The sequence below is a fragment of the Serinus canaria genome, chromosome 8 (assembly GCF_022539315.1).
Source record: "Serinus canaria isolate serCan28SL12 chromosome 8, serCan2020, whole genome shotgun sequence".
In the NCBI taxonomy this organism is placed as follows: Eukaryota; Metazoa; Chordata; class Aves; order Passeriformes; family Fringillidae; genus Serinus; species Serinus canaria.
In genome coordinates, this window is record NC_066322.1 from 11,800,487 (window position 1) to 11,824,576 (window position 24,090).

The 24,090-nt window shown below is 39.7% G+C and overlaps 2 protein-coding genes across 12 annotated transcripts in view; one reads left to right on the plus strand and one right to left on the minus strand.

The window, feature by feature from the left end:
• The first annotated feature begins 903 nt into the window (after nt 1–903).
• NEXN (nexilin F-actin binding protein) lies at nt 904–23,867 on the plus strand. 10 transcript variants are annotated; one of them, XM_050977541.1, is made up of 13 exons: nt 904–992; nt 8,216–8,297; nt 9,329–9,520; nt 9,659–9,740; nt 9,827–9,975; nt 11,349–11,390; nt 12,536–12,730; nt 12,810–12,983; nt 15,301–15,486; nt 19,402–19,602; nt 20,877–21,098; nt 22,159–22,344; nt 22,918–23,867. In XM_050977541.1, the coding sequence occupies exons 2-13, from the start codon at nt 8,271–8,273 to the stop codon at nt 23,284–23,286; spliced, it is 2,025 nt and encodes a 674-aa protein (XP_050833498.1). In that variant the 5' UTR covers nt 904–992; nt 8,216–8,270; the 3' UTR covers nt 23,287–23,867. The 10 variants fall into 10 exon arrangements, with proteins under 10 accessions (XP_050833498.1, XP_050833502.1, XP_050833505.1 ...); XM_050977544.1 differs by having other exon boundaries at nt 910–992; nt 19,405–19,602; XM_050977543.1 differs by lacking the exon at nt 904–992 and adding an exon at nt 995–1,098.
• FUBP1 (far upstream element binding protein 1) overlaps nt 13,828–24,090 on the minus strand; it is a 33,448-nt gene continuing 23,185 nt past the window's right edge. For both annotated transcript variants that reach the window (XM_030226422.2, XM_018912325.3), the window contains exon 20: nt 13,828–14,772. In XM_030226422.2, the coding sequence (XP_030082282.1) occupies nt 14,755–14,772 (18 nt within the window). In that variant the 3' untranslated portion in view covers nt 13,828–14,754. The remainder of the gene's footprint in view (nt 14,773–24,090) is intronic.

Genomic DNA, 24,090 nt, shown 5'->3' on the forward strand with positions numbered 1-24,090 from the left:
GGGAGAAATTTTGATACCAGTTGGTCATCCTGAAATTGAACTTTTCTGCCTGAAATCAACAAAGAACAACTATTACAAATTTTATTGTATAAATTTAAGAAATATTGTATGGGAGCAGCTTTTGGGCTGTCCAGTTTCATTGTATACAGCTGTTCCGTTGTAACAGCCAAGCTGTTGTCTCTCTACTTGGTTTTAGGAGATGAATTTTTTCAGGCTTATTTCCAAGCCAAATGGCTGTACTGAGTTCCAGTTGTGGATTAAGACCTCCTTTATGGAGTAATATAAATAATGAAATAGAGGACATAAAGAGACTAACCCCTACTGCTGTAGAAGGGCCATGTGTCCGTGCTTTCATCTGCCCAGATTTGTTTTGTGTTGCATGTTTATGTGTTCATCTGCTGAAAGCGGGTGGGTCCCTGGCAGCCAGAAGCCCCGACGCCGCTCCTGTGCTTCAGTACGAGGGTGGCACCGGGGGAAAGTGCCCGCTCTGTCCTTCAAAAGGCAAACGCCTTTCGTGTTTGAGCATTGATGGCCGTTGTTGAGATCTGCACAGCCTAAGGTCATGTGGTTATTGTCCTAGTGCTGATAACCCAGCTGAAAGTTGGGCTCCAGTCCGGCAGACACAATACAAGGGAGATAGGAAGAAGAAAATTCTGCACTGGAAACCTTGCAACTGAACGTGTAGGAAAAAAGTCATCTTCAAGCAGGAAAAGGAATATGTTCAGATGTAATAAAATCACGTTTTGCTTTGTAAAGTTCCCAGAGACAGGCGCTTCTTTGAGCCACCGCGCTCTGCCTCTCTCAGTCTGGCACTGGGCAGATTCCTCCCCGCTCCATCAGCGAACTGTCACATTACTATTATTAGTTGATCGCTCTCCATGTGCCATTAACCGACCCGGGTCTGGACCGCCGGAGGTATAAAACCCCGCGGGCGGCAGAGCCGGAGCAGCGGAGCGCTCCCTGCATGCGGAGCCGGGGCTGCCGCGGCGGTGGTGAGTGGGGCTGACCCGGGCGGGCCGGCACAGCCCCGACGATACCGGGACGGGCCGGGAGAAACCGCGGTGCTCGGGACCAGCGCGGGAAGGGCGAAAGCGAGCGGTGGGTCCCGGTGCGTCCCGCCGGCCCGGCCCGCGGAGCCCCCGCCCGCCGTTCGCCCGCTGCCCTGCGGCAGGGCCGGCACGGCCAGGGACGCGCAGCTGAACGGCGGCCTCGCCGCCCCGGTTATTTATAGCTCGGTGCTGCTTCCAGCCCAAAATTAGCCTGTTGGCCGGGCTGCTGCCTGCGGGGAGGGGGGCTGGCTGGCTGCGCCCCCCTGCGCGGCCAGCGAGGGGCCGGGCACGGCGCGCCGAGCCGCAGGGCCGGGGACGAGCCGAGCCAGGCGGGCCAGCTGCCGCGGCGCGGGGCTCGCCTGGAATGCGGGCGCCGGGCGCGCGTCGCGACTTTTATGGAAAGTTGCAGCGGCGGAGCGGCGGCCGCAGCCAAGGGGCGCTCGGCAGCGCAGCCCGCCCGCCGCCGGAGCGCCCCGAGCCGCAGCGCGGGCAGCGCACAGGTAAGAGCGGCTCCGCCGCCGCGGGGCACAGCGCGGCCCGGCCCCCCCGCCCCGCTCCCCTCCGCGCCGCCCGCAGCCCGCCCCGCTGCCCCGGCGTGCGGCGGGGCTGGGGCTGCCCGCCCGGCCCGCTGCCCGCGGCGCCCATCGGCCGGAGCCGCGGAGGGAGCGCCGTCTCCCCTCGCTGCCGAGAGCCGCTCCGCACCGCTGGCCGCCGGTCCGAGCACAGCCCGCAGGGCTGCGGGGCAGCCGCCCCTTCGCACCACGGCCGCGGCGGGGAGGGCCCGGGGGCGGTGCGGCCGCAGCCGTGCGGGAGCGGGGCCGGCAGCGCCGAGCGGGGCCCTGAGGGCGCGGGGCCGGGGCGGGCGCGGCCGCAGCGGTTTAACCGAAGGCGCTGCCGTGCGCGGGGCTCTGCCCGCCCGGCCCCGTGAGGCGGCCCGGGGGACGCGGAGCCCGGGAGGGCCGTCCCGCCCTGCCGTGAGGGACCCGCGGTGAGTGATGTGCGGTTCATAAAAGTTAGCTGAAAATCCCCTAAATCCCCTTTTTTCAGAAGCCGCATGTCTCTACGCGCGGAGGAGTTCAGTTTTGTTGCTGGGTCTTCAGCAACGAGGGCATACTGGATGCTTCCATTGGTTCTGCCTCACTCTGAAGTGATGGCTGTAAAACAGAGTGGCTTGGAAGAAAATATTAGGCTTCTGTGACAGGTTGCAAATTAGTTATTATCACGTTTGTTTTAGGTAAATAAGGGCTTCTTTTAAGCTGACAAATATAGAAAAAAACGTGTTTAATGGAGCATGTCAGAATTTCAAGAATTAATCAGCAAATAGTTGCATGGTAGAAAAACACTGTGCTCTTAATCTTAGATTTCAGGTCTTAAGAGACATTAGATCTCTAGAAAATTGTCCAATTAAACGAAAGCATGAATTATAATTAGTTCTATAAGAGGGCCAGCTGTATAATTTAAGGAGCATACAGAAGTATGAGAGTATGACTGGTCTATGTAGAAAGCACAGTCTGGTGAAATACAAGAGCTGGGTAGACGTCTTAAGACATTATTAGTAAGGAATACTTTGTCTGACTGCATTTGGAATGTATTAGATTGGTAGTTTTCTCAGTGAAAGAAGCCAGGCAAGCATTGATGTGGTTATCCAGCTTTGAAACTCCTTTAAGGATAACCAGTGCCATGGTCAAGCTGGCTGCAGGGAGGCAGTGGGAAAGCTCGGGACATTGGGAGGTTGGTGCAGGAGGCAATGAAGTGACCCTTGCTGTGCACTGAAGGCAGCTGTACCTGCTCAGGTGAAGGTGGTACACATGATGCAGCTTTTTACAGGTATCAGCACCAGCAGTGGGGTAAGGCTGCTCAAGGGGAAGCAGTAGTGGGTCTCTAGGGAGCCCTGGAATCCTCTCCGTTGGGGCAGAGGCAGAGCTCAGGCCATGGCCACTGTGGGTGACCACCCCTGCTTCAGTCTGAGCTGGCCAAGAGCATTTCTGAGAGGAGGCAGAAATGCTGTGTCCTGCCAGCAGGGAAGATACAAATTGCAGTAGCACCTTGTGGCCAGCATTTGTGTTACCTTGGTCTCTGAAGTCCTGTCACTGGAGTCAAAAGAGCACATGGTTCATCTTCAGCTGCCGTGACACAGCGGGGAATGGAGGAACTGTGGCGTGGGGCAAAATCTCCTGGTTTTTCTCTTGGGGACCTCAGTCCACAATTTACTGCCGCTTCCATTAGGATCTGCAAATACTATGGAACATGAAATAATGGGCCAGAAGATCCCAGCAGGACTTCCCCACTACTATAGGAGTCTCTGAACCCCCACTATGTTTGCTCTGGAGCCTGTGTACCCCATAACAGTAGAAGAGAGTAAGGGATCAACAGACCTTTTGTGCAGAGAAAGGTGATTGCATTTTTTTAACAGTTGGGCTGAATGGCACTGCTGCTTTAGGAGTGTTTACAGCTGTATAAAACATAGGCATCCTTTACAATCCTCATGTTTTTATAAATAACACCCTCTCTGCAAGGAGTATTCTACAGCAAAATAAGACTCTCAATAAAAGTTGAAGTGGGATAAATTCAAAGACTGAGGAAAAGACTGTAAAATTATCTGGGTCACTTGTTGGTAAGCATTCTGGTCTTTAATTATGAAGGCTTAATGAAGGAATTAAAGTGAGTGGAAGTAGTTTTGCATTTTGTATTTATACAAAATGAGAAGTTTAGACAGCTGGTACTAATTGTCATAACTCACTGGCTTCAGTGGAGCTGATGGTTGATGCCAGCTCAGGACCTTCCCCTGTGCACGATAATTTTAGTATCTACTTCAGGATGTGTAATTTGGTACAACAACTGGTAGCGTCATTCCAGAGCAGTTACAGGCAGGACATAAATGATGAGCATTTCCCCCCCTCTGTCCAGTTCTGTTTAATATTTTATTAAATATTTCAGTGCTGTGGACTGTGTTTGCCTCTGCTCGGTGCTTTGGCTGCAAGCAGTGAGTTTCCAACTCTCACAGTTTGGTTTTCTTATATAATGGAGACTTCCCTGCAAGTAGATCACAAAGAGGAGACAGATGGTAAACGTAACTTAGACCGTGCCATGAAGGGCTTATTTATAACTCACAGTACCCAGTAGGAGATCAGGGGGCCCTTTGAAAGGAGAAATCACAGAGGAACTGGACCTTTTTTTACAGTCCTGACTTCATACTCCTATTGTAAAGGTGCTTTTTGGTTCAGGGAAATGGTATTTTTGTGCCTGTGAAGATGTTTATCAAGCCCCTGAAAAACAAGATTTTTTGTTGAAAAGAAAGAGAATTTTATTATTTATGGAAAGGTTTTTTATTTTTTAATCTGGTTAAAGTTGCACAACTTTTTTTTTTATCAATTGAGGACTATGACCTGCTTTCAGAAATGGAAATTAATTAAATTTAAGGAGATAGATTTTGGGACTTGTGAGCCATCAAACTTTCTGTGTCCCCATAATAGTTTTCTTTTTTGACTTTTTTTGCCCAAAGTAGGATTTTAGGGAGGCTGCATGAAAAGTTGAAAAAGTGCTGTGATCATAACAGGTCAAGGCATATCTGAGCTGATTGCTTGTCCATTTACAGTAAATGAGTAAGATGTTTGAAAGCAATAATTTATTTTTTACAGAATATTTCTAATCTGTTGCCTGGTTTCCTATGTATTATTGGTTTTGTATTAAATTTTAACTTGAACTTTTCACTCTCTCTGCATTACAGCCAGTCAAGTGGCATTTTCTTTTTTTTCCAATTCCAGAGTTAGGACCAACAATCCCTGGGTGCAGGTTAAATTTTTCTTGAGGAGTGGACCTTTCAAAGGGACTCTGCAGTCTGGTACTTTCAGTGTAAAGCTCCTAATACCAGACTAACTTTATCAAAGATTTGTCATTTAATTGTAGGAAAGATGTGGAGAGAAGAAAAATTACAGTATTTTCAAGTGAATGCTGGAGTGATGAGACTGGGTCGGCAAAGGGTAACAAGCTGAACTTGTTTTTTGATCACAGTAATGTTCAAAATTATCATCTGGGATCTTTTTTTTTTTTTTTTTTTTGAGTGGGAAGCTTCAATGAGAAGCTCTTAAAGCTTCTGCTGAGGTATGTTGATCTTGGGAAAGAAAAGATGAGACTGAATATTAAGATTGGACAGCTCTGTAATAGGATAAACAGTTTCTGAAGTAAGGAACTAAACAGGCAGGCTCGTGTTGCCTCAAAAAATAAGAATTGCTTTTATTAGGTGAACGCTGGGAAAATACAAAACAAGAATACATACATATAAATGGATTATTTAATATAACTGGTTCATCTCAAAAGGGAATTACTAGGTCAAGGTTTCTTGGGTTGGAAAATCTATTACTGCATACTTCTGCAAAGCTATTGGCAGATGAGGAAGGCACTGTTCTTCCACGATTTGTAGGTGTCAGGACTTCCTGATGTAGCCACTGGGGTTTTCTCAGCACCAATTCATTGACTGTGAGCCTCTCCTGATGCTGAGGCAGATGCAAAGGAGGTTCTGTCTGCAGTGGTTGTTCCTGAAGTCATGGTCACTGCCTCACAGACCCAACCCAAAACTCAAGGAGTGCCTATTTTTTTTCTTCAATATTTTGATTGTCTTTAGTGGAAATTACTCATCTGCCCTGAGGGGTGCTTGAGGCAGGGTCCAGCTGCTCATCCTGCTCAAGGTTTAATGGCCATGGAGAGGGATGGAAGTGCACACATGGGTGGTATCATGTTTAGCAGTGTGCTGGTGCTTTATATCAATATCTTTTAGCATCGGAGGTGGAGGTAGGATGACTTGCAGAGGCAAAATGCCTTAGAGCCAGCTGGCTAACCTTCAAACATATTAGAGTTAGTGATGCCAATGAACTGGAAAGTAGCCTAAAGTAATAGCAGATATGGCAGTATTCCAAATGGCAGAAACATATCTGCCATCTTGAAGGCCCCCAACCTGTTGGACTGGCACTATTTTGGAAATTCAGACAGCAGGAATTGCAAAGAAAATTTCTTCCAACATCCGCACTTCTAAGGAAAATTCCAGATTTGTTATCCCACTGTCAAGAGGTTCAGGTAATTGGAGCTATTGGAAAGGCTCAAGACAAAGTCTTGACTCAGGAACATCATCTTCTTCTTACAATTAATTGCACATAATAAACCAGACTTTGGAATAGTCAGTTTTCAAATGACTTTAAGATGAAGCCATGGGGTACTTTGCTGTGGTCAAGGTTAGTGATAACCTTACCTTGAGCTGTTGAGGTGAAATGGAATTTCTTGTGACAGATTATCTTTGAGTCTTCTCTGCTCCAGCACCATGTCAAGGGTAAAAGGTCTCTGTTCCTTCAGTGCAAGGATTGCACCAATTCATGACATTCCTTTGTTTTCTGATGGCTTCCTGCAGTAAAGCTTTGAGTCAGCTGCTGTATGTTAAGCTAAAGGCTAAAGGTTGCCAGCCCCAAGTGGGGAAGGAGCCATCAAATGAGCAGAGTGGCAAAGGAAGAGAACAGAGAACTTTCTCTAAGACCTGCTTAGAGAAATAAGGAAGTTAAAAGATTTGAAGTAGTTTTAAGATTATACTGATCACAGTGGGGATTTTACTTACATGCAGAGAAGTCAGCTAAAGCTTACAGAGACGTGCAAATCCTGCACAGTGTACAAATGGATGGCAAAGCCTATGGAGACCCTGAGGCTACAGGATGCTGATGCAATTATCTGCCTTTCTATACTCCGCACACTCTAACATGCTACTGCTGACCTGAAACAATCTCAGTAGGAACTGCCACGGATGATGATATGTTCATGTGTTCACGAGTGAGAAACTGAAATGCCTTGGATTCCTATCAGTCTACAAATGAAGGTGTGACTTTCCCTACTAACTAGTTGAAAGGGAGCACCTAAGTGCTCTCCAGAACATCTCTACTGAAGCCAAATTTGAAGAGTTTAGAATTTGTAAATCAGTAACTAAATGCTCTTGTTTCATATGTTGTGACTGCTTTCATTGGGGAAGACATCCCAAGATCTCTAAGAATCCCATTCCTTTTGTGCAGCTACAGCAATGCCAGTGAGCTCTGGTGATTTTGGTGTATTTTTGAAGAGTTTATATGAAAACAACTCTTAATTATTTTCAAAAGTACATAAATATTTCTGTGTTTATAGTCTATTTGCAATTAACACTTAGACAATTTGAAAAATAAGAGGTTAACTTTCCATATCATGAAAACCCCTGACTTCAGCTCCTCTAAACCACAAGTGAGAAGCCCCTTCCAGTGATAAGCTGCTTTTCTAGCATTTTTGCTTAAAATCTTTGAGGCTCTTATTTGCACCATGTTTGGCACACTGAGTTTAGGCTTTCCTGGTACTCAGAGGATAATACAATACAGATAACAGCAGCACTGGAGTCACATCATGATTTCCTTCCTCCTATGAGCTGTGACAGACCTGAAGCTGAAAAGAAAAGAAAAAGAAGAGAAAGTGCCTTTCTGTTAGCTTCCACTGTACTTTAAATTTTTAAACAATTTTCTTCTAAAAAATGCTTTGTAATTTCCAGAACACAGCTAAATTATACAAATGCTTTATCTTTATGTGGCTTACCTATCCCATTTCATAGTTTTTGCCGCTACTTTTCCCTGGAGAACAGCCCTAGGAGAAGGGACAGCATTACTTTGTACCCGTGAGCTGGGTGAAGGGCCGGAGATGGCAGCAGGGGCTCGCCCAGCCCATCTCTCCTCCGGCAGCCCCACAAAGGCAAAGCAGCGGCTCGGGGAGCGGGGGCTCCTGGCCCGAGCTCCCGCAGCTCCCGCAGCGCCGCTCAGGGCTCGGGCCGGGCGGGACCCGGAGCTGCGGGACGAGCACCGGGAAACAGCAGCTTGGCAGCGAGCAGCACGGGCAGCCAGAGTTTGGCTCCGAGTTGTTTGTTTTTTTAAAATGGAAATTAGAACCCAATATCTAGGACTATATAGAGGAGTTATGGGCATGAATAGTGAATCATAAGCTTGTTCTTTTAATTACTGTGGCATACTTAGAATCTATTCATGTCTGCAAAAGCCCCAGTGGACCAAGTGAAATTGTGATACATCAATTTCAGCCTATGCAAACTTATTTACAGGAAGATGGTTAAAGCATCATTTAAAAGGAAAAGAAAAGAATGTAACTACAACTGTTTCTTTTAGGTAGAAACTGAAAGCCATCTTAAACATACCAGGTGCAGAGCACAATACAGTAACCATGAATGACATTGCACAGAAAACTGAGGTATGTACCAATTTTAAAGTAATCGAGGCGATGTAATAATTTACAACTGCTGCTTGCAAAAGTAATAATTACAAATAATTGTAAAAGACAATTATATTGGAAGTCTGCTGGTATTGCCATTATTTTTAGACAATGAAAGGGGATTTGTTACGTAGCTTAAGATTTGATGGAATCTTTGAATTATGTTCTTATTAGAGAAACATGAAGGAGGAGGGTGAAATATGGAAAAGGTTTAAATGTGGGTGGCAAAATTCTGGGCAACATTTACATCTGATGCTAAAATGTAAATATATTAGGCTACTTCAAGTATTTCCTCTTCTACATAGACTTACTGAGTAACAGGAACAAAAACTTCAGGTGTAGGTGGGAAAATATGAAACAAAGCATGTTTTTAGCCAGTTTTCTTAGTATTATTTTATTGAGAACATTCCTGTTGTCATCACTGTAAAAAGAAAAAAACTTCACAGTAGTTCTAAAAGTGGCAACCTTTGGTGTTTGGACACCAACAATCACTGGCAAAGAAGTGTCCATTGGTCCAGTGATCATTGCACTTCCTAACATAAAATCTCTGGGCTCTGGGTTTTTTCTAGATATTGAAAAAGTAAGCATATTGCAAGTTTTAAATTAAGAAATACAACTGTTTATTAAAAAGCTATAGATAGCTGTTGAAGTGTGGCAGAAAAGCTCTTGTATTGTATTATGTATCTATGTCTTTTTATCTCTTTTAAATGTTAGGGGCAGAGAGTCTCTGGTGACAGCTTAAGATTGAAAGCAACAACAGAAATCTGTATCTAATTTAATAGGTTAATATAATGCTGAATGTTGTTTTGGATATTTTAGTATTTATGACTACTTATGAACAAATACAATGATGCTTAACTGATGATGGCTCATGGCACGAAGTTCATAATCTCAATTGCACTTCTGTTTTATGTTCTTACATTCTTTCTAATCCAATCTATCAGAATATTTCTGTCCATCTGTTTCACCTTTCTTTTTCTTATCTTCATTTCTTCTATATCTTCACCAAGATTCTGCTTTCTTCATCTAAACCCGTCCAAAAGTCCTATGTGCCCAAGCTTCACAAGGGTGATGTAAAGGATAAATTTGAAGCTATGCAGAAAGCAAGGGAAGAAAGAAATCAAAGGAGATCTAGAGATGAAAAGCAAAGAAGAAAAGAACAATATGTTAGAGAGAGAGAATGGAACAGGAGAAAGCAGGAGGTTATTTTCTTTGCTAATATTTTCTGTTCTAATATTTAATATTATATCTGATAATCTATTCACATTATTTGAAGACAATAATACTGGAATTTCATTTAAGTTATACAGACAGTTTAATTTCTGTGTTTCATCAACTAGATGAAAGAACTGCTTGGATCTGATGAAGATGATGACACCAAACTATCTAAAACAGAAAAGGGTTATGTTCCAAAGCTCATAGGTAAGAGAGGCCTGACTTTAGAGGCCACAGAATACCCTGGGTGAGTGTTAGATGGAACTGCTGAGCTGTGCATTTCATATCCACAGGAACTGTTAAAGGCAAGTTTGCAGAAATGGAGAAGCAAAGGCAAGAAGAAGAAAGAAAAAGAACGGAAGAAGAGAGAAAGCGCAGAATTGAACAAGATATGATTGAGAAAAGAAAAATTCAAAGAGAACTGGCAAAAAAGGCACAGGAGGTATGTTTATCTGATCACAATAGTCAGGATGTAATTGTAAACATTAAACAAGAAAAACATTTTGTGTTGATCAGAAAGATTTGATCTTAAGATTTCTCATTGTAGAGATTTACATGGGAGATGCTCAGTGGGGTAGAAGTGAGATAAAATGTTCAGACAGTCTTCATTTCTTTACAGTTACAACTTTCCTGTAAGCTCCAAAGTTGAGTTGCAGATGAAAGTGGGCAGGCATAAACCTGTTAGAAACCAGGCACAAATTTTGGTGTCTTATGCATATAAGTTTACTAAATTAATTTGAAAATGTTTCTTGTATTTTATAAACTCTTACTTTAGACAACCTTTCCTTGCAAGTTAGTGGATAGAACTCAGTGATACATGAAATAAGGCACGCAAGAAGTTGTAAGAAAATACCAGTGGCAGGTAAAAATGAGACAACACTAATGCAGTAAAAATAATAAATCACAAAGATCCAGGTCATGTTTTATTCCTTTGCCATTTTGTGAATCATCATTGCATATATATATATATAACATACGAACAGACTCCAACTTTTATCAATGCCAATAAAGCAAATTCTGTCTTTTGTAGGCTATCAAACTTAATTCCTTTTGCAAGTTTTCTTCAGTGCTGCAAATACTGCAGTGAGAGTAAGCATTTAAATGGTAGACTAAAAACATATGCAAATTTCTGTTGAACCAAATGATAGTAGTACTTCATTTAGGTTTGAATTTGTGTAAGAAATGAAAAGCAGTGCTATAGGAAAAGTCAGTTTTTGGATAGACTTTTCTATTAGAATTTCTAACATTATTATTATTACAGTTAAAACTGTACTTTTCATTGGCATTGTTAAAACTGTACTTTTCATTGGCATTGTATCTAGCATATTTTCCCCTGAAAGGCAGACGTACTTACATGTAGAATTTTAAAAACTGTGTCAGTTTTAGGCCATAACATAGGCACAGCATAGGAAGCAAGCACAGCATTAGGCTTTTTCCAGAAGCTGAGAGGGAAGACAATGTCACTTGAATCAGAAATGGTCAATGACTTCGCTTTAGATTTTTTTTAATTTTTTTTTTTTTACACAATTCTGGAATGTTTAAATGAAGAATGGACTTCTCAAGTACAGTTCTTGGTTCAGCACGGTGTTGAGAATGCTTTAGCAGACTTTGTGTGGGATGTTTTATGTCTTGTTGCCTCTTCTTCAACAAGCTGACCTATCTGAAGTATTCCAACAGAACCTTGGTCCTTTCCACCTCTGTGAATTTGTGTGCTACATACGTATCACTGATACAAAAAGAATTTCCAGTTCTGTGTTTGCAACTCTAAGGCAAAGAGCCAAATTAATGTAATCATATGAAATTCTCATTTAATAGATTGATGACTTTAACAATACGGGAACTGAATCAGCAGCTGAGGTAATCAGATTTTTTTAAAGAAATATTCACCTACATTTTTATTCACTTTGTTTTATTATTGTAATTTGGGTTGGGAAAACTTAGAAAACTACACAGAAACATCTCATTAAAGTTCAGCCAAGGAGTTGACAAATTTTTAATGTATATGGAGTTATCTGTATACTTGAAGTCAATATATTGAAGTCTGGAACAGAGCCTGCACTATAAATACTTTGTGGTTAGTTAAGAACATCCAAAACATAAATATTAAAAGCCACCAGAATTATTTTATATATAGTAGGAATTATTTTCCTAATATATATATATTTATTTTAGGGATTCTTTTAAGTCCTCTGGCTTTGCAAAGAATTATCTTAAAAGCTCTTTGCCTTAAACTTGAAATTAAAGGGGGATTCTGACAATATACAGATGTTTGAACACCTCACTCAGTTAACTTTGTTATTTTTTTTTACTAATATACCATACGGGTTTTGATTTTAAGTCTTGCAAATAAATGTTTCATTTCAAAAAGCTGGGCCCAAAGGTCCTATTGTCTTTCACTAACACAAGAAAATCACACTCCTACTACAGTTTTGGAAAGAGAAAACTAAACCTGCAGATTCATCAGTTTTAACTTATTCAACAGGAAGGAAAAATATGGGTAAATTATATTTTGGCAAATAAGCTGTAAATAGAGAGTTGAAGCAGCAACATCCTTCAAGAAACAATTACTGTACCTGACAAATTACATATTAGAAATTACATATTACCTATTTCTGTGTTGAGCTATGAGCTTATTCCAGCTGCAGTTTATTATCATTTACATAATAAATATAAAACTGGAAGTAGAGTGTGGTTATAATTGTTTTCTATTCAAAATTCCACCCGTTCTTTCCCAAACCTTGAGTTTTTACGGCTAACAGTTAATGAAAATCTATAAAGAAATTAAGGAGTTTCCCAGTCATTATGTTTAAAATATAATTCAGTTCTTGATACTCTTCAGATATTAGAAGAAAAGTAGTGACTTTATTCTTGTGGGTAATATTCAATACAAGTAAATCTTTTGGAAGCTTTGGTGCACACACGTTAAACAGCAGGCTCATTAAGAAATGAGTCTACCTAGAAGTCAAATTTCATGAAAATGTAAAAAATATCTTTTTGGACAGGAAGGAGATGATTCACTGCTAGTTACAGTAGTGCCTGTAAAAAGCACCAGGACATCTGGGAAGATGAAAATAATCTCTGAGACCACAGGAGAGGAGAGAGCAGAGCAAAGAATGACACAGGATGAAGAAATGAAGCAAAAAGATGAGGAACAAAACCAACTCCTCAAGGAACCCAAGTGCCTTTCATTTGTCCAGGTAAACCAGTCATCGAAAAACACCCATATAAAAGATATTTATTGGCTTAAGATACAACTGTTTCATTATTCTTACACAGGGTGAAAATGAAAACAGTGAAACTCAAGACCCTCTGTCTCCTGGTAAGCTGAAAGTCACATTTGAAGAACTGGAAAGACAAAGACAGGAGAACCAAAGGCGGCAAGCCGAGGAAGAAGCAAGGCAGCGTTTGGAAGAGGAAAAGCGTGCCTTTGAAGAAGCCAGGCAGAGAATGGTAATCAAACATTTTGTTCATGGTGGTACACAATTTGCACATTCTTTCCTGTATGTGATTCTTCTCTTTTCTTATTCCTTATCTTTATTTCAAGCTATTTAGTGTCTGGAAATGAGTTTTTGAAAGACATTTTTGACCTTCGCTCTAACTCAGTAACAACACTGGCATAATACTTTACACATTCTTTTGGTAAACCAAAAAATAACAAGTGCCTTGATTTTGCCAGCAACTTAGTTGATTTTTTAATCTACACTTTGTAGTATCTAAAGCTGCAAGCCTTCAAGAAGATGAGTGGCTGTCTGTTTTCTTCTGAAGGAGAGCTGCAGATGGTATTTGATGCAAACATTCCCTAGTAACAGAATGCTGTTTCTTATCCCCATATTTATTTGTAAATGTGATAGAAATACACATCAATTACAACTCTCCTCTCATGAAGGCAAAAAAACCCCAAAACAAACAGATCAGCTCTTTTTTATGTACTGACATAAACAACAACATACTATAAATTACTAGAGGAAGTCCCCCAAATTGTCAGAAATGCAGCCCACAGATCCTGTTTTGTATTACTTGGAAAACTGCCTCCATATGTATTCTTTATCATAAGTCAGAGTTAGATCAGCTATAAACAGAGCTCACTATAGTTTGTTCTTTGATCATACTGAAGGAGTCATACACTTAGTATTAACCTAAGATAAGCCGATAGTTTAGTTCTGTATTTCCTTATTTTTCCAAATTCCATTTCCAGTAGCATTTTTGAAGTTCTGTACTTGAATACTTTTCCCCTGTATAGCCATGATCATTATGACTTTCTTAATTTGCATACAAAATTCACATACAAACAAGATTAACAATAAATGAAATTTTAATCTTCCATAAAAATGTGGAAAATATTATTTATAGGAATTTGCTAGCTTTAACAGAGTATAATTATGCATGAACAGTCTCAGAAAAACAGCTCTAGATCACCATTTGGATTATATTTCAAAAACATTCAGGACATTTATATTCTACAGAAACAAACTTAAACAAAACCAACAACACAGAACTTCTAGAAAGCTGAAACACACAAATTCCCAACTGGTCCATATTGAGAGAGTTCTAGGTTTAGGCAGATACCCATTTTGTAGTTTACTTTTTCATCTCCACCTCCAATAAACTGCTGTTGTTTCACACCAACAACCTTGCCATTATGTCAATAATGCACTTTTTTCTTTTTTGTCTGGGGCAAGGGATTCTAGTGAAGGAGAAGAGTGAAGAAACTGAAGGAGAGTGAACTCCATGAAGTCACTTAGGTGTTCTAACTGAAGATTAGTTCACATCTCCATTCCTTATGCTTATGCATTTATTTATCCAGTAATATGAAATAATTTACAAATTCTTCACCTCAAAATAATTTTTTTAACATGAAGCTGTACCTGCTGACCAGTGGTTGTCAAAATTTGCAGTAAACATTTTTCTTAAGAATTCAGCAGTTAATTTACTTAAATTCTAAATTTTTTTTCCCTTACAAATTTCAAATAAAGATTTCTCTAATTCCCTTAATGGGCCGTCCCACATACCAGTCCCAGGGCTGCTCACAGTATAGAGATCTGGATTATCAGTACTCTGACAGCTCCCAGTCACTTCCTCCATGAACAGATAAAGTACTCTGGGATATCCTCTGAAAGGGGGTCTTGATTGCAGCTTGCAAACCACAGGCTTCTTTGAGCATGTAAGTGTTCACTGGAGAGAAGCTATAGTGAGGAGATCAGAGTATCTCAATTCCTTTTCTTCAGTGATGATTAAATGTCTAAAAATAAAATAAAGAAAAAACTCAGTCTGGAATAATAGCAAAATGCTAACTGATTCAATTTTGCTATAAGACTGTACAGCATTTCTTTAAGTGGTGCACTGATGAAAGCAATTTCTATACAAACAAAAAGACTTGATGGTATAAACATCTATGAAAATGATGTAAAAAAAGAGAATAGAGAGTGATTTATGGTAAATGATCCAACAATGAGACCATAAAGTATGTACTTAACTGTTCAGTCTCTTCCTGGTAACACATTGTTCTTTGAATTACACACTCAACACATTTTCAAAAATTATAAAAGCTATGTGTAGGATACTGAAAATTTCTTTTCTCGCTCCCCTGGCTAGAACACAGATTAAAATCATTCTCACAGGAACCTAAGTCTTGATGCATTTTTTCCCCCAAAGAGAAAACAGTACGTATAAAAGATCAGAAAGGAATGGACTATTTATTTGCTATAAAGAATATTTTTTCTTGGTTGGTTAAGTGCTTTCTACATTTTCCTCTCCCTGTTCTCTCAAGATAAATGAAGGTGGCGATGAAGGATCTGAAAATACTGTTAAAGAATTCCGCCCTGGTAAACTCAGACTCAGTTTTGAGGAGATAGAAAGACAGAGGAGAGAAGAGGAAAAGAGGAAAGCAGAAGAGGATGCACGGCGACGCATAGAAGAGGAGAAAAGAGCATTTGCTGAAGCAAGGAAGAACATGGTATGGCATTTTGGTTTAGCTCAGAATTTAATTTTTACCTAAATCCCAATCAGGACAGAAAAAAAAAAACTGGGAAAAACTTTTAAATAAAGTTAGGAATACATGTTTCAACTCCTACATTAATTAGTTCATCTTAGTATTTATTATATGGTAATGGGGTAAACTAGGCAAGTTCTTTTACCAAAAATCATCAGAGAACAATCCCTCCTCACAGCCAGCCTAGAGAGGATTTCAGATATTTTATTCAAAACTAGGTATCATATCCAGTGGGTATTGTTACACTAGATGCAGCATACTTGGGAAGCAAAATGTTTCCACAAGGAGGGTTAATTGTTTTGGGTTTTTTTGGGAAGAGCAATTTCTTTTACAGCTCCAAGTTTATTCCCCTACCTCTACAGGGTGCCCACCAATCATCTTTTACTACTAAAGCACAATAAATGACATAGTAGAAAAAGGCTCACTGCAAGTATGTAACTTCCAGTCATCTGTGGCTCTTCAGGGAGAAAAAATTCAAAGGTTGAGCTCTTCTACTTGATGTTTTAATGCTTGTTCAGGGAAAAACAAAAAATAACTTGTGGTGTTCACCATTAAGAACACTTTGTAATACTATCTTCCCTTGACAAACACAGATTTCTGTCATATGCAAGGACTTCTAAAATTTCAGTTAGAATTAAACTGGAGAGAAATTTTCAGGGGCTTAGGACTGACATACACAACCTGAAAACACAGAAAGATGCCTGATTTCAGTGGTTGGCAACTACTATTTATATTAAAAAGGAAAAAAAGGTGGCCACAGAGCTTTTCACTGTGGTCTTCATATTTATTACAACCACTTCAAGACTCAGCAGGCTTTTGGGTATAAGCCAGTCACTTATTGGTGTATATCAGGAAATACAGCATTAAATTATACAGATATAAACTAGAACAAAGTAGTGTTTGTTTCAAAAGGGAGGGCAGGACCTGCCAGTCTAGAACCGTGGAATAACCCAGGCATCTGGTAGCATCTTCCTACATCCTCTGTGGCTGAACTGGGAAAGGCCAAGGGTGTGCCCAGTAACATTTTCTTAATCACTCAAAGCAATACTTGGGAGAGAAATGAAAACTTTGAATGAGTACTGATATTGCCAGCAGGGCTCCCTCTGCCTGGAAATTGGGCCAAAGACCTGTGCAGGAAGACTACCTAGAGAAGCTGCAATGTGAATTTATATTTGATACTGTACTGTAAAATAGTGTCTGTCTGTATCTCCAAAGACAGAAAACAAAACCTAAAACCACTTAAAAATACTCTCAATCCAACAACAGAATGCTAGTGGAGACTTTTTATGAAAAGGCAGTAGACAACTAAAGGAAGCACAGAAAGTATGTGCTGCTTCTGTTTTTTCCTGCTTTCTTGAGAAACTCTCTTTTTAGCCTCAGTGTAGCAAGAACCTAAACTCAAGTGTCCAGGCAAGAAAAACCTCACTGATAAACAGGGTGTAATCCATCAGATGCAGCACAGTGGCTGTGAGTGCTCTACTTGCAGACAGTGTAAGTGGTCTGTAACAAAAAAAAACCCCTGAAATATATTTTTAGCATTTATGCACTTGAAAGTTCTCTGTTAAGTAGCATCATGAATATGAATACTGCATTTTCTACTATTAGCAGACTATAACCCTCTGTTTTCCTTATTTCCCACTGCTACAAAATGTAGCAGCAGTAAAGATAGGTCCTAAAATGTTTAAAAATATTTTCAATATTTACTGCCTTTCAAAAGCAGTAAAAATGAACATTAAACTGTTATTCCAGGAACTTTTTAATGTTCATTCATTTTAATTTAGTTTTGGAAGTGGTAGAAATGGTAGTATTGTGGCTGGAATACACAAATGCCACCTCCTTTTGGATCTCCCTATTTCACACTTCAAGTGCTATTTCCATGCTCCCCAGCATCAGTGTGATTACTCTCCAGCATCAGTGGGATCACTACACTGAAGCAGTTGTCTTTCACCCCCATCATTTTTTTTTTCTGGTAGAGACTACAAAAAAAAAAAAAAAAAAACCCTGTCTTACCACAAAAAACCCCAAAACAAAAAACCCAAAACAAAAAAACTTTTCCTGTTGACTATGCTGCAAACCATGATTGTTACAGGAATGTTTCTCACTACCAACCATTTCCACTTTGCAGAAAAAAAGAAGTGTGACCTAATTTCACAAAATAAGGCTAAAATATTTACTGAACTAACCACAGAGGTTTTGTGCATCACACAGCTCAGCTAAATCTTTGTGGTTTTTAACCAGGGAGAAGGTGGTGTCTGTCTTTTCATAACTTAGTAAGTTGGAAATAGAGACAGCTGCTAGTGCATGCACAGCTTTTGAGTTCTTGAGGGCAAATTCTGAATTTATGCTTCTCATGGTCACTTAGGTTCAGTATCTTCTTGAAGTGATGAGCTTATGAACTAATGTACCACCAGCAAGAGACTTTTCATGTTGCTTTGCTAATTTAATTTTGAGTAGCCTCTAAAAACTGTGGGGCATTGTTTTCACTATAGGAAAGAATTCACAGCTTTGGTTTTTGATTTCACTTCTCTATAATACAATTTCAACAAATATGCTCATATTACACCAAACAAATGAAGACTAGAAGGAATGGTGGTGCTGAAGTCCAATTGTAAGCTTAGAGGGAAGATCTGAGTAAAACTTGTAGTGAATAGCGAAATTTGAGTGGGATTGGGCTAAAAAAAACTACTGAAAGAGCTGTGGCAAATAGAGGATATGGGCAAAGTAAGTCAAGAGCGTGGCATGAACCAAGGTAATACCAACAGCAGAGAAAGGTGTGGGTTCCAGAGGCAGTAAGCAGCAATAAATAGAAGTAGTGCCAAAGGCACTCCTTTAATTATTTCTATCATTTGACTGATTACTGCTGTTGGAAATGCTTACAACTTAGGGCACATTGAGCTCTCCCATGTTTGCCACAAGGCTTTTCAAACCCGTGCTGATTAAACAGTGCCAAAAGCCACATCACCCTCCAGTTCAGTACCTGACCAGTAGTGCCTGACCTCACCTCACCTTTACCTACAGAACATTCCTGCTGAGACAATCTGTCAGTAAGTTTATATAGTTACATGCACACATATTCTTATTCATAAACTTAGATTAAAATTCCTGTATAACTCACTGTCACTCCTGCTGCTTTTGTAGTGTTCAGCTTCATATTTTAGTACTTCAACAAATTCAGTCTGATAAAATATTAGTTCTTGCACTTGCTGGTTTGGAAATAATGAAAACTACCTTTCCTAGGCTCTGCTATCTTAAAAATTAGTCTAAAAGATAGACCAGCTGCTCCTAATGCCAACCAGGCCTAACCCTACTCTGAAGCCAGACAGGGACAGGGAAAGGAGGAAACCCTTGCTGGTGGCTGTATAAATCAATAAACTAGCCACATAGCTTAACATAAACAAATTGTGCAAAAAGAAGAGCTTCTTCTGAATGTTCTGTTCAGTTATCCTTACTGGGAATACTAATACTGCTTTAGAACACAAGTATAATTCAGATTGCTTAAGAGAAAGATTACAGATAAATGTACTTCAGCATTAAGAGCAATGATGTTTAAACACAAACACTTTGTCTGATGTAAACAAGAATGAATTGCTTCAGGTCCTAAAGGTGCATTTAGAGGGCATCCTCCCCTGCAGAGGGAAAATACTGCATTTTAAAAAACCACCTAATCTTCATTATAAAAGTTTAGTGTTGTAACTGAAGTTAAATACAAACCCCCAAAGCACTTCCTCCCACACCATTAGAGGAATGCCCACGTTGGCACAGTGCACCTGTCTGTGCTGGGGCAGGTGTGACAAAGTAGTCACCTATCTTTATGTACCAGAAGTGTCTGAACAATGCTGTGTTTTCATCACAGATATAATTAATGCTCTGAATTTCCAGCAGGTACTGGATGATGAATCACCAGAAATGTTTAAAACCTTTTCTCAAGAATCTCTCATACCTGGTAAACTGGAAATTAATTTTGAGGAGTTGCTGAAACAAAAAATGGAGGAAGAAAAGAGGCGCACAGAAGAAGAGCGTAGGCAAAAGTTGGAAATGGAAAGGCAAGAATTTAAACAGCTGAGACAAGAAATGGGAGAGGTTTGTACATCAAACTATATGTTAAGCAAGCTCTGAATAAAAATAAAATGTATCACTTCATTACTAAAAGTTTAAGACTGGAAAGAAAAATTCCTTTGAAAGAAGTTTTAAGTTAATACATTCAACATTATGTGAAAGGAAAGAAAAATAGAAAACCTTATTTGTAACATTTTATATGACATTTTTGATGACTAATCTATCAGGAAAATGTGTTTATCCACTGCCACCTTAGAAGTAAGTACAGTTACGAATTTGTAATTTGGTTTTGCAGTAATTTCTGAAAATTCAGGACTATTACTAAAATTATTAGAATAATATTTATGATCTTGGGAGAACGGAAATATCTAGTTTCCAAAAGACAAAAACAGAAGTAAGATAAGGCAAAGTTCTTGCTTTTCCTTAGAGAAATACTGTGCTACATGAGAAAAATACAGTGGCCTCAAATTTTTTCTAACTGGTGTATCAAGGGTTTGAAGACTGGCACAGTTGATTTTAAAAATCACACACAAAATCTGCTTTACATCCCAAATGTTTAAAACATCACATTGATGAACTTTACACTTCAGTGTGGCTGTGGGTGGCAATTATTATTCCCTTTTGAATTTTAGAGAACAACATCAATTTATTACTGTATTATTTTTGTTGCAAAGCTTGAGCAAGTAGTAAAGGCTCTAGCTTGTGATGTTCTTAGCTAATCCTGGGGAAGCATGGAGAGACAGGGACACCCAGCTAAAATGCATGTACATCTTTACAACCAGTCAGAGGTCATGAAAGGAGGGAGAAAAAGATCAGCAATTACAGCTTCCCATGTGGTTTGCTTTTTTTCCAGCCACATCTTGAAATGTCATTTACTTTTTCATTGAATTAGGAAAAGATAAAAAAGGCAGTATTTTATTTTTAACAAAATAGCTGTTTTAGAGGATTACTTCATATCATATTGAAAGCAAGTATAGGTGAATTTTGTACTCCTGGTAAGTATTTTGTATTTGTCTGTGTCTGGTTTCCTGAATCCAAAAAGGGCAGTTTATTGACAGCAACCCTTGAACAAATGGCATATTCAAGCAAGGTATTTTAAAATCTATATGTGGTTGAGATATGAGATAAATGCATTGATCATGATATAGCAAAGAAAAAAAAATTACAGGGGAAATGTCTCTGTACTGATTTCAAATAACAGAACTGTAATACACTGAATTACACCATCTGGGGGGAGAATAGGTAGTAAAAATAATGAGGGTATTTTCCATCTTACACATTCTGTCATTTCTGAACAGCTGGAAGAAGAGTCTGAAACTTTTGAGTTAAGCAAAGAGTATGAAGAATTGACAAAGCTAAAAAGAAGTGGGTCTATTCAGGCAAAGAACTTAAAAAGCAAGTTTGAAAAAATAGGACAACTCTCTCAAGAAGAAATACAGAAGAAGATTGAAGAGGAGCGAGCAAAGAGAAGAGCAATGGATGAAGAAATAAGAGAAAGGGAAGCTGAAAAATTTCAAGAGGTAAGTTGCACTGTGAATGGTAATGATCTACTTAATCAGCACACTAATGATCCAGGAGTGGACAATGCTGCTGCTTTGATCAAATTCTGCTGGTTCCAAAATTAGGTTTTCCCTTCTTTCCTCTTCCCTCCTTTGGATGCTTAAGGATATCACACCTCAGTATCCCTTAAAGAAACAGCACCAGTTTATTATCAGTGATTTGGTCAAGCAGATTTCTGCTTTTCTGCTCAAAGCCCTACAATTCAGCATTTTAAGCTGAAACCTGCCAGTCTGAGGGCTTAAAACATATCTGAGAGTTATCTATTACTTAACACTTGAACTGCTTCTCCTTCTGAATTCTTAATTCATTCTCCACTACATGAATTGAATAAAAAATTCAATTACCAAATCCAAACAATACCATTTGAAGATCAAGTCTCTGTAATGTACACTCACTCCTCAGGGTAGAGCAGAAGAGGGTGCCTATTTATCTGTACTTCAGACCAGAACCTTCAGTTTTGCAGAGGGGAAACCACAAGAAATGGAGCTATCAGTGACAAAATGGTCTATAACCCATAAGCTCAGGGTGAATTTTGTGATGAAATGTAAAACTTTAATAGTACTAAGCCTGATCTGAGCCTCATTCTGGCTCTTCTCCACAGGAGTCACTTCAGCATCAGCTCAAAGCCTGTCCTATTTGTAAGCTTTTAATTTAATGATTGACACTCATCATTTTCATAAGGTCAACTGTTTTAGTGTTAAATCCAATCTAACATCATGGCAAAGTACTCTGGTCAGTGAGGATTTACAATTGCCAAGAAGAGCTCAACTTGTATATGAATAAAACTTTAGGAATATTTTTTTACACAGAATTTTTGAAATTACGTTTGCAAAAATCTTGTCCTATCCTTGGATGAACTATTACAAAACTCACCCTACACTCAAACAAACTTCTGAAATAAACGAGGTCTCTGTGTGGCTCTGCTCAGTTAAAAAAAAACCTCTAGGAACACAAAACTAGTTTTGCTATCATATAAATAATAGTTAAGCCCTGTTTTTAATTATTGTTTCATTTCCCAAGGCTGATAACGTAGATGTGATACCAGCCAAGAAATCTGAGTCTCCATTTACTCACAAAGTAAACATGAAGGCTCGTTTTGAGCAAATGGCAAGAGCCAGAGAAGAAGAGGAGCAGAGGAGGATTGAGGAACAGAAATTACTACGCATGCAGTTTGAACAAAAAGAAATCGATGCAGCATTACAGAAGGTATAAATTGCAAAATAATATTGTCCAGTTGTGTCATTTAACTTAGCTTCTAATTACCACTGTAGGCAACACTACCAGATACAGAAGGAACATTTTGCTTCTTTTAGCAGGTGCTAGGAATTGCTGAAATAATATAAAATTGCTTTTGGTGTTTGCACATACTCTCCGTGGAATCAAAGAATGGTTTGGGTTGAAGGGACCTTAAAATCATCTAGTTTTGACTCCCCTGATGTAGGCAGGGACACCTCCCATTAGATCAGGCTGCTCAAAGCTCCATCCTGAACACTTGCAGAAGAGTATGAGACACTGCTGACATCCCATGTCAGGGTATGTGACATCCTATGAATAGTCTGAAAATGGAATTGACATTCATACCTGTATTTTACACCAACATTCCAGCCTCATTATAATGCATTTTACTGCCTGTGGCATACCCAGATTGGGTGCATTGTTATGTATTGAGGACAGATGTGGAATTTCCTCTTCTCAGGAATACAGTAACTTGTAATCAAACATGTGTCACTATCAGTCATAGTGCTATTGCTACTTTAAATTCAACTTATTTTAAAACAGAAAAGGGAAGAGGAAGAAGAAGAAGAGGGAAGCATTATTAATGGTTCTACTTGTGAAGATGAGGATCAAGCTCGATCTGGAGCTCCCTGGTTCAAGAAGTCACTGAAAAACACATCAGTTGTTGACGGCGAGCCAGTGAGATTCACAGTTAAAATTACTGGAGAACCAAAACCCGAAGTTACATGGTGGTTTGAAGGGGAAATGTTGCAGGACTCTGAGGACTATCAATATATTGAAAGAGGAGAAACCTACTGCCTTTACTTGCCAGAAACCTTCCCAGAAGATGAAGGGGAATATATGTGCAAAGCAGTCAACAACAGAGGCTCAGCTGCTAGCACCTGTATTCTCACCATTGAAAGTAAGAGCTAGCATTTTAATTTGCTTATATCTCAGATCATCTTTCTGCATCTTTCCTGTTACGAAAATCTAATTTCCTGTCTCTCTTAACCCTTTTTCTGTTTTCTAGCTGATGACTACTAATGCTCTACTTTAGCTGGAATCTTTCTTCCCCTCAACTCTCTTACTGCATCATCTCTTTCTCTGATGGGGCCAACTAAAGAAAGCAAGGATGTGCATTAATTTGTCATTCCTGCATCAGATAAGAACGTACCCTTCGAATTGTGAGAATTCCCTACTCAATGCAAAAACTAGTATCAAAGGCTAAAAATAAAAAAATCAGTGTATGAAAGATCAACTGAAGGAAACTGAATTATCATAGTGCTCCAGCATTTGAAGACCAACTCTTGTGTAACAGAATAAAGCTGAACACACGATCTGGAACTTGTGTAGCAGTGTAAATCTGCTGGTGTACCCCTGCATGAGCACTGAATATTTCAGCTGTTTTAGCTTATCCCAGAGGCACTGAACTGGCAAAGGAAATACTTACTGATGATTTTCAAAAACCCAAGTGTACTATTTTTAAAGAATAAAAGATGACGTAACTGCTCACACCATTGCTTCAAGCAGCATAACTTCTTTTAAAATGGGCTTGCATTGAAAATGTTCTGCTCTGATTAACCTATGCAGCTGATAATCTCAAATAAAAACAATCTCCTTTAGGTTTGTAGAAGTCTTCAAAGTACCAACTCTTGCTTGTAAAACTCAGGCTTTTTCTCATTGATCAAATGACACTGAAATGGGTGGTGACAGCTATGATTGGCTCATATTTGAAAC

What these genes read in the sequence shown, in the direction of transcription:
- NEXN (XM_050977541.1), top strand. Translation starts at nt 8,271, where the DNA reads ATGAATGACATTGCACAGAAAACTGAG. An exon ending in GAACTGAATCAGCAGCTGAG is followed by an intron (nt 11,391 to 12,535) that starts GTAATCAGATTT and finishes CTTTTTGGACAG; the next exon opens with GAAGGAGATGATTCACTGCT. An exon ending in AAGAAGCCAGGCAGAGAATG is followed by an intron (nt 12,984 to 15,300) that starts GTAATCAAACAT and finishes TGTTCTCTCAAG; the next exon opens with ATAAATGAAGGTGGCGATGA.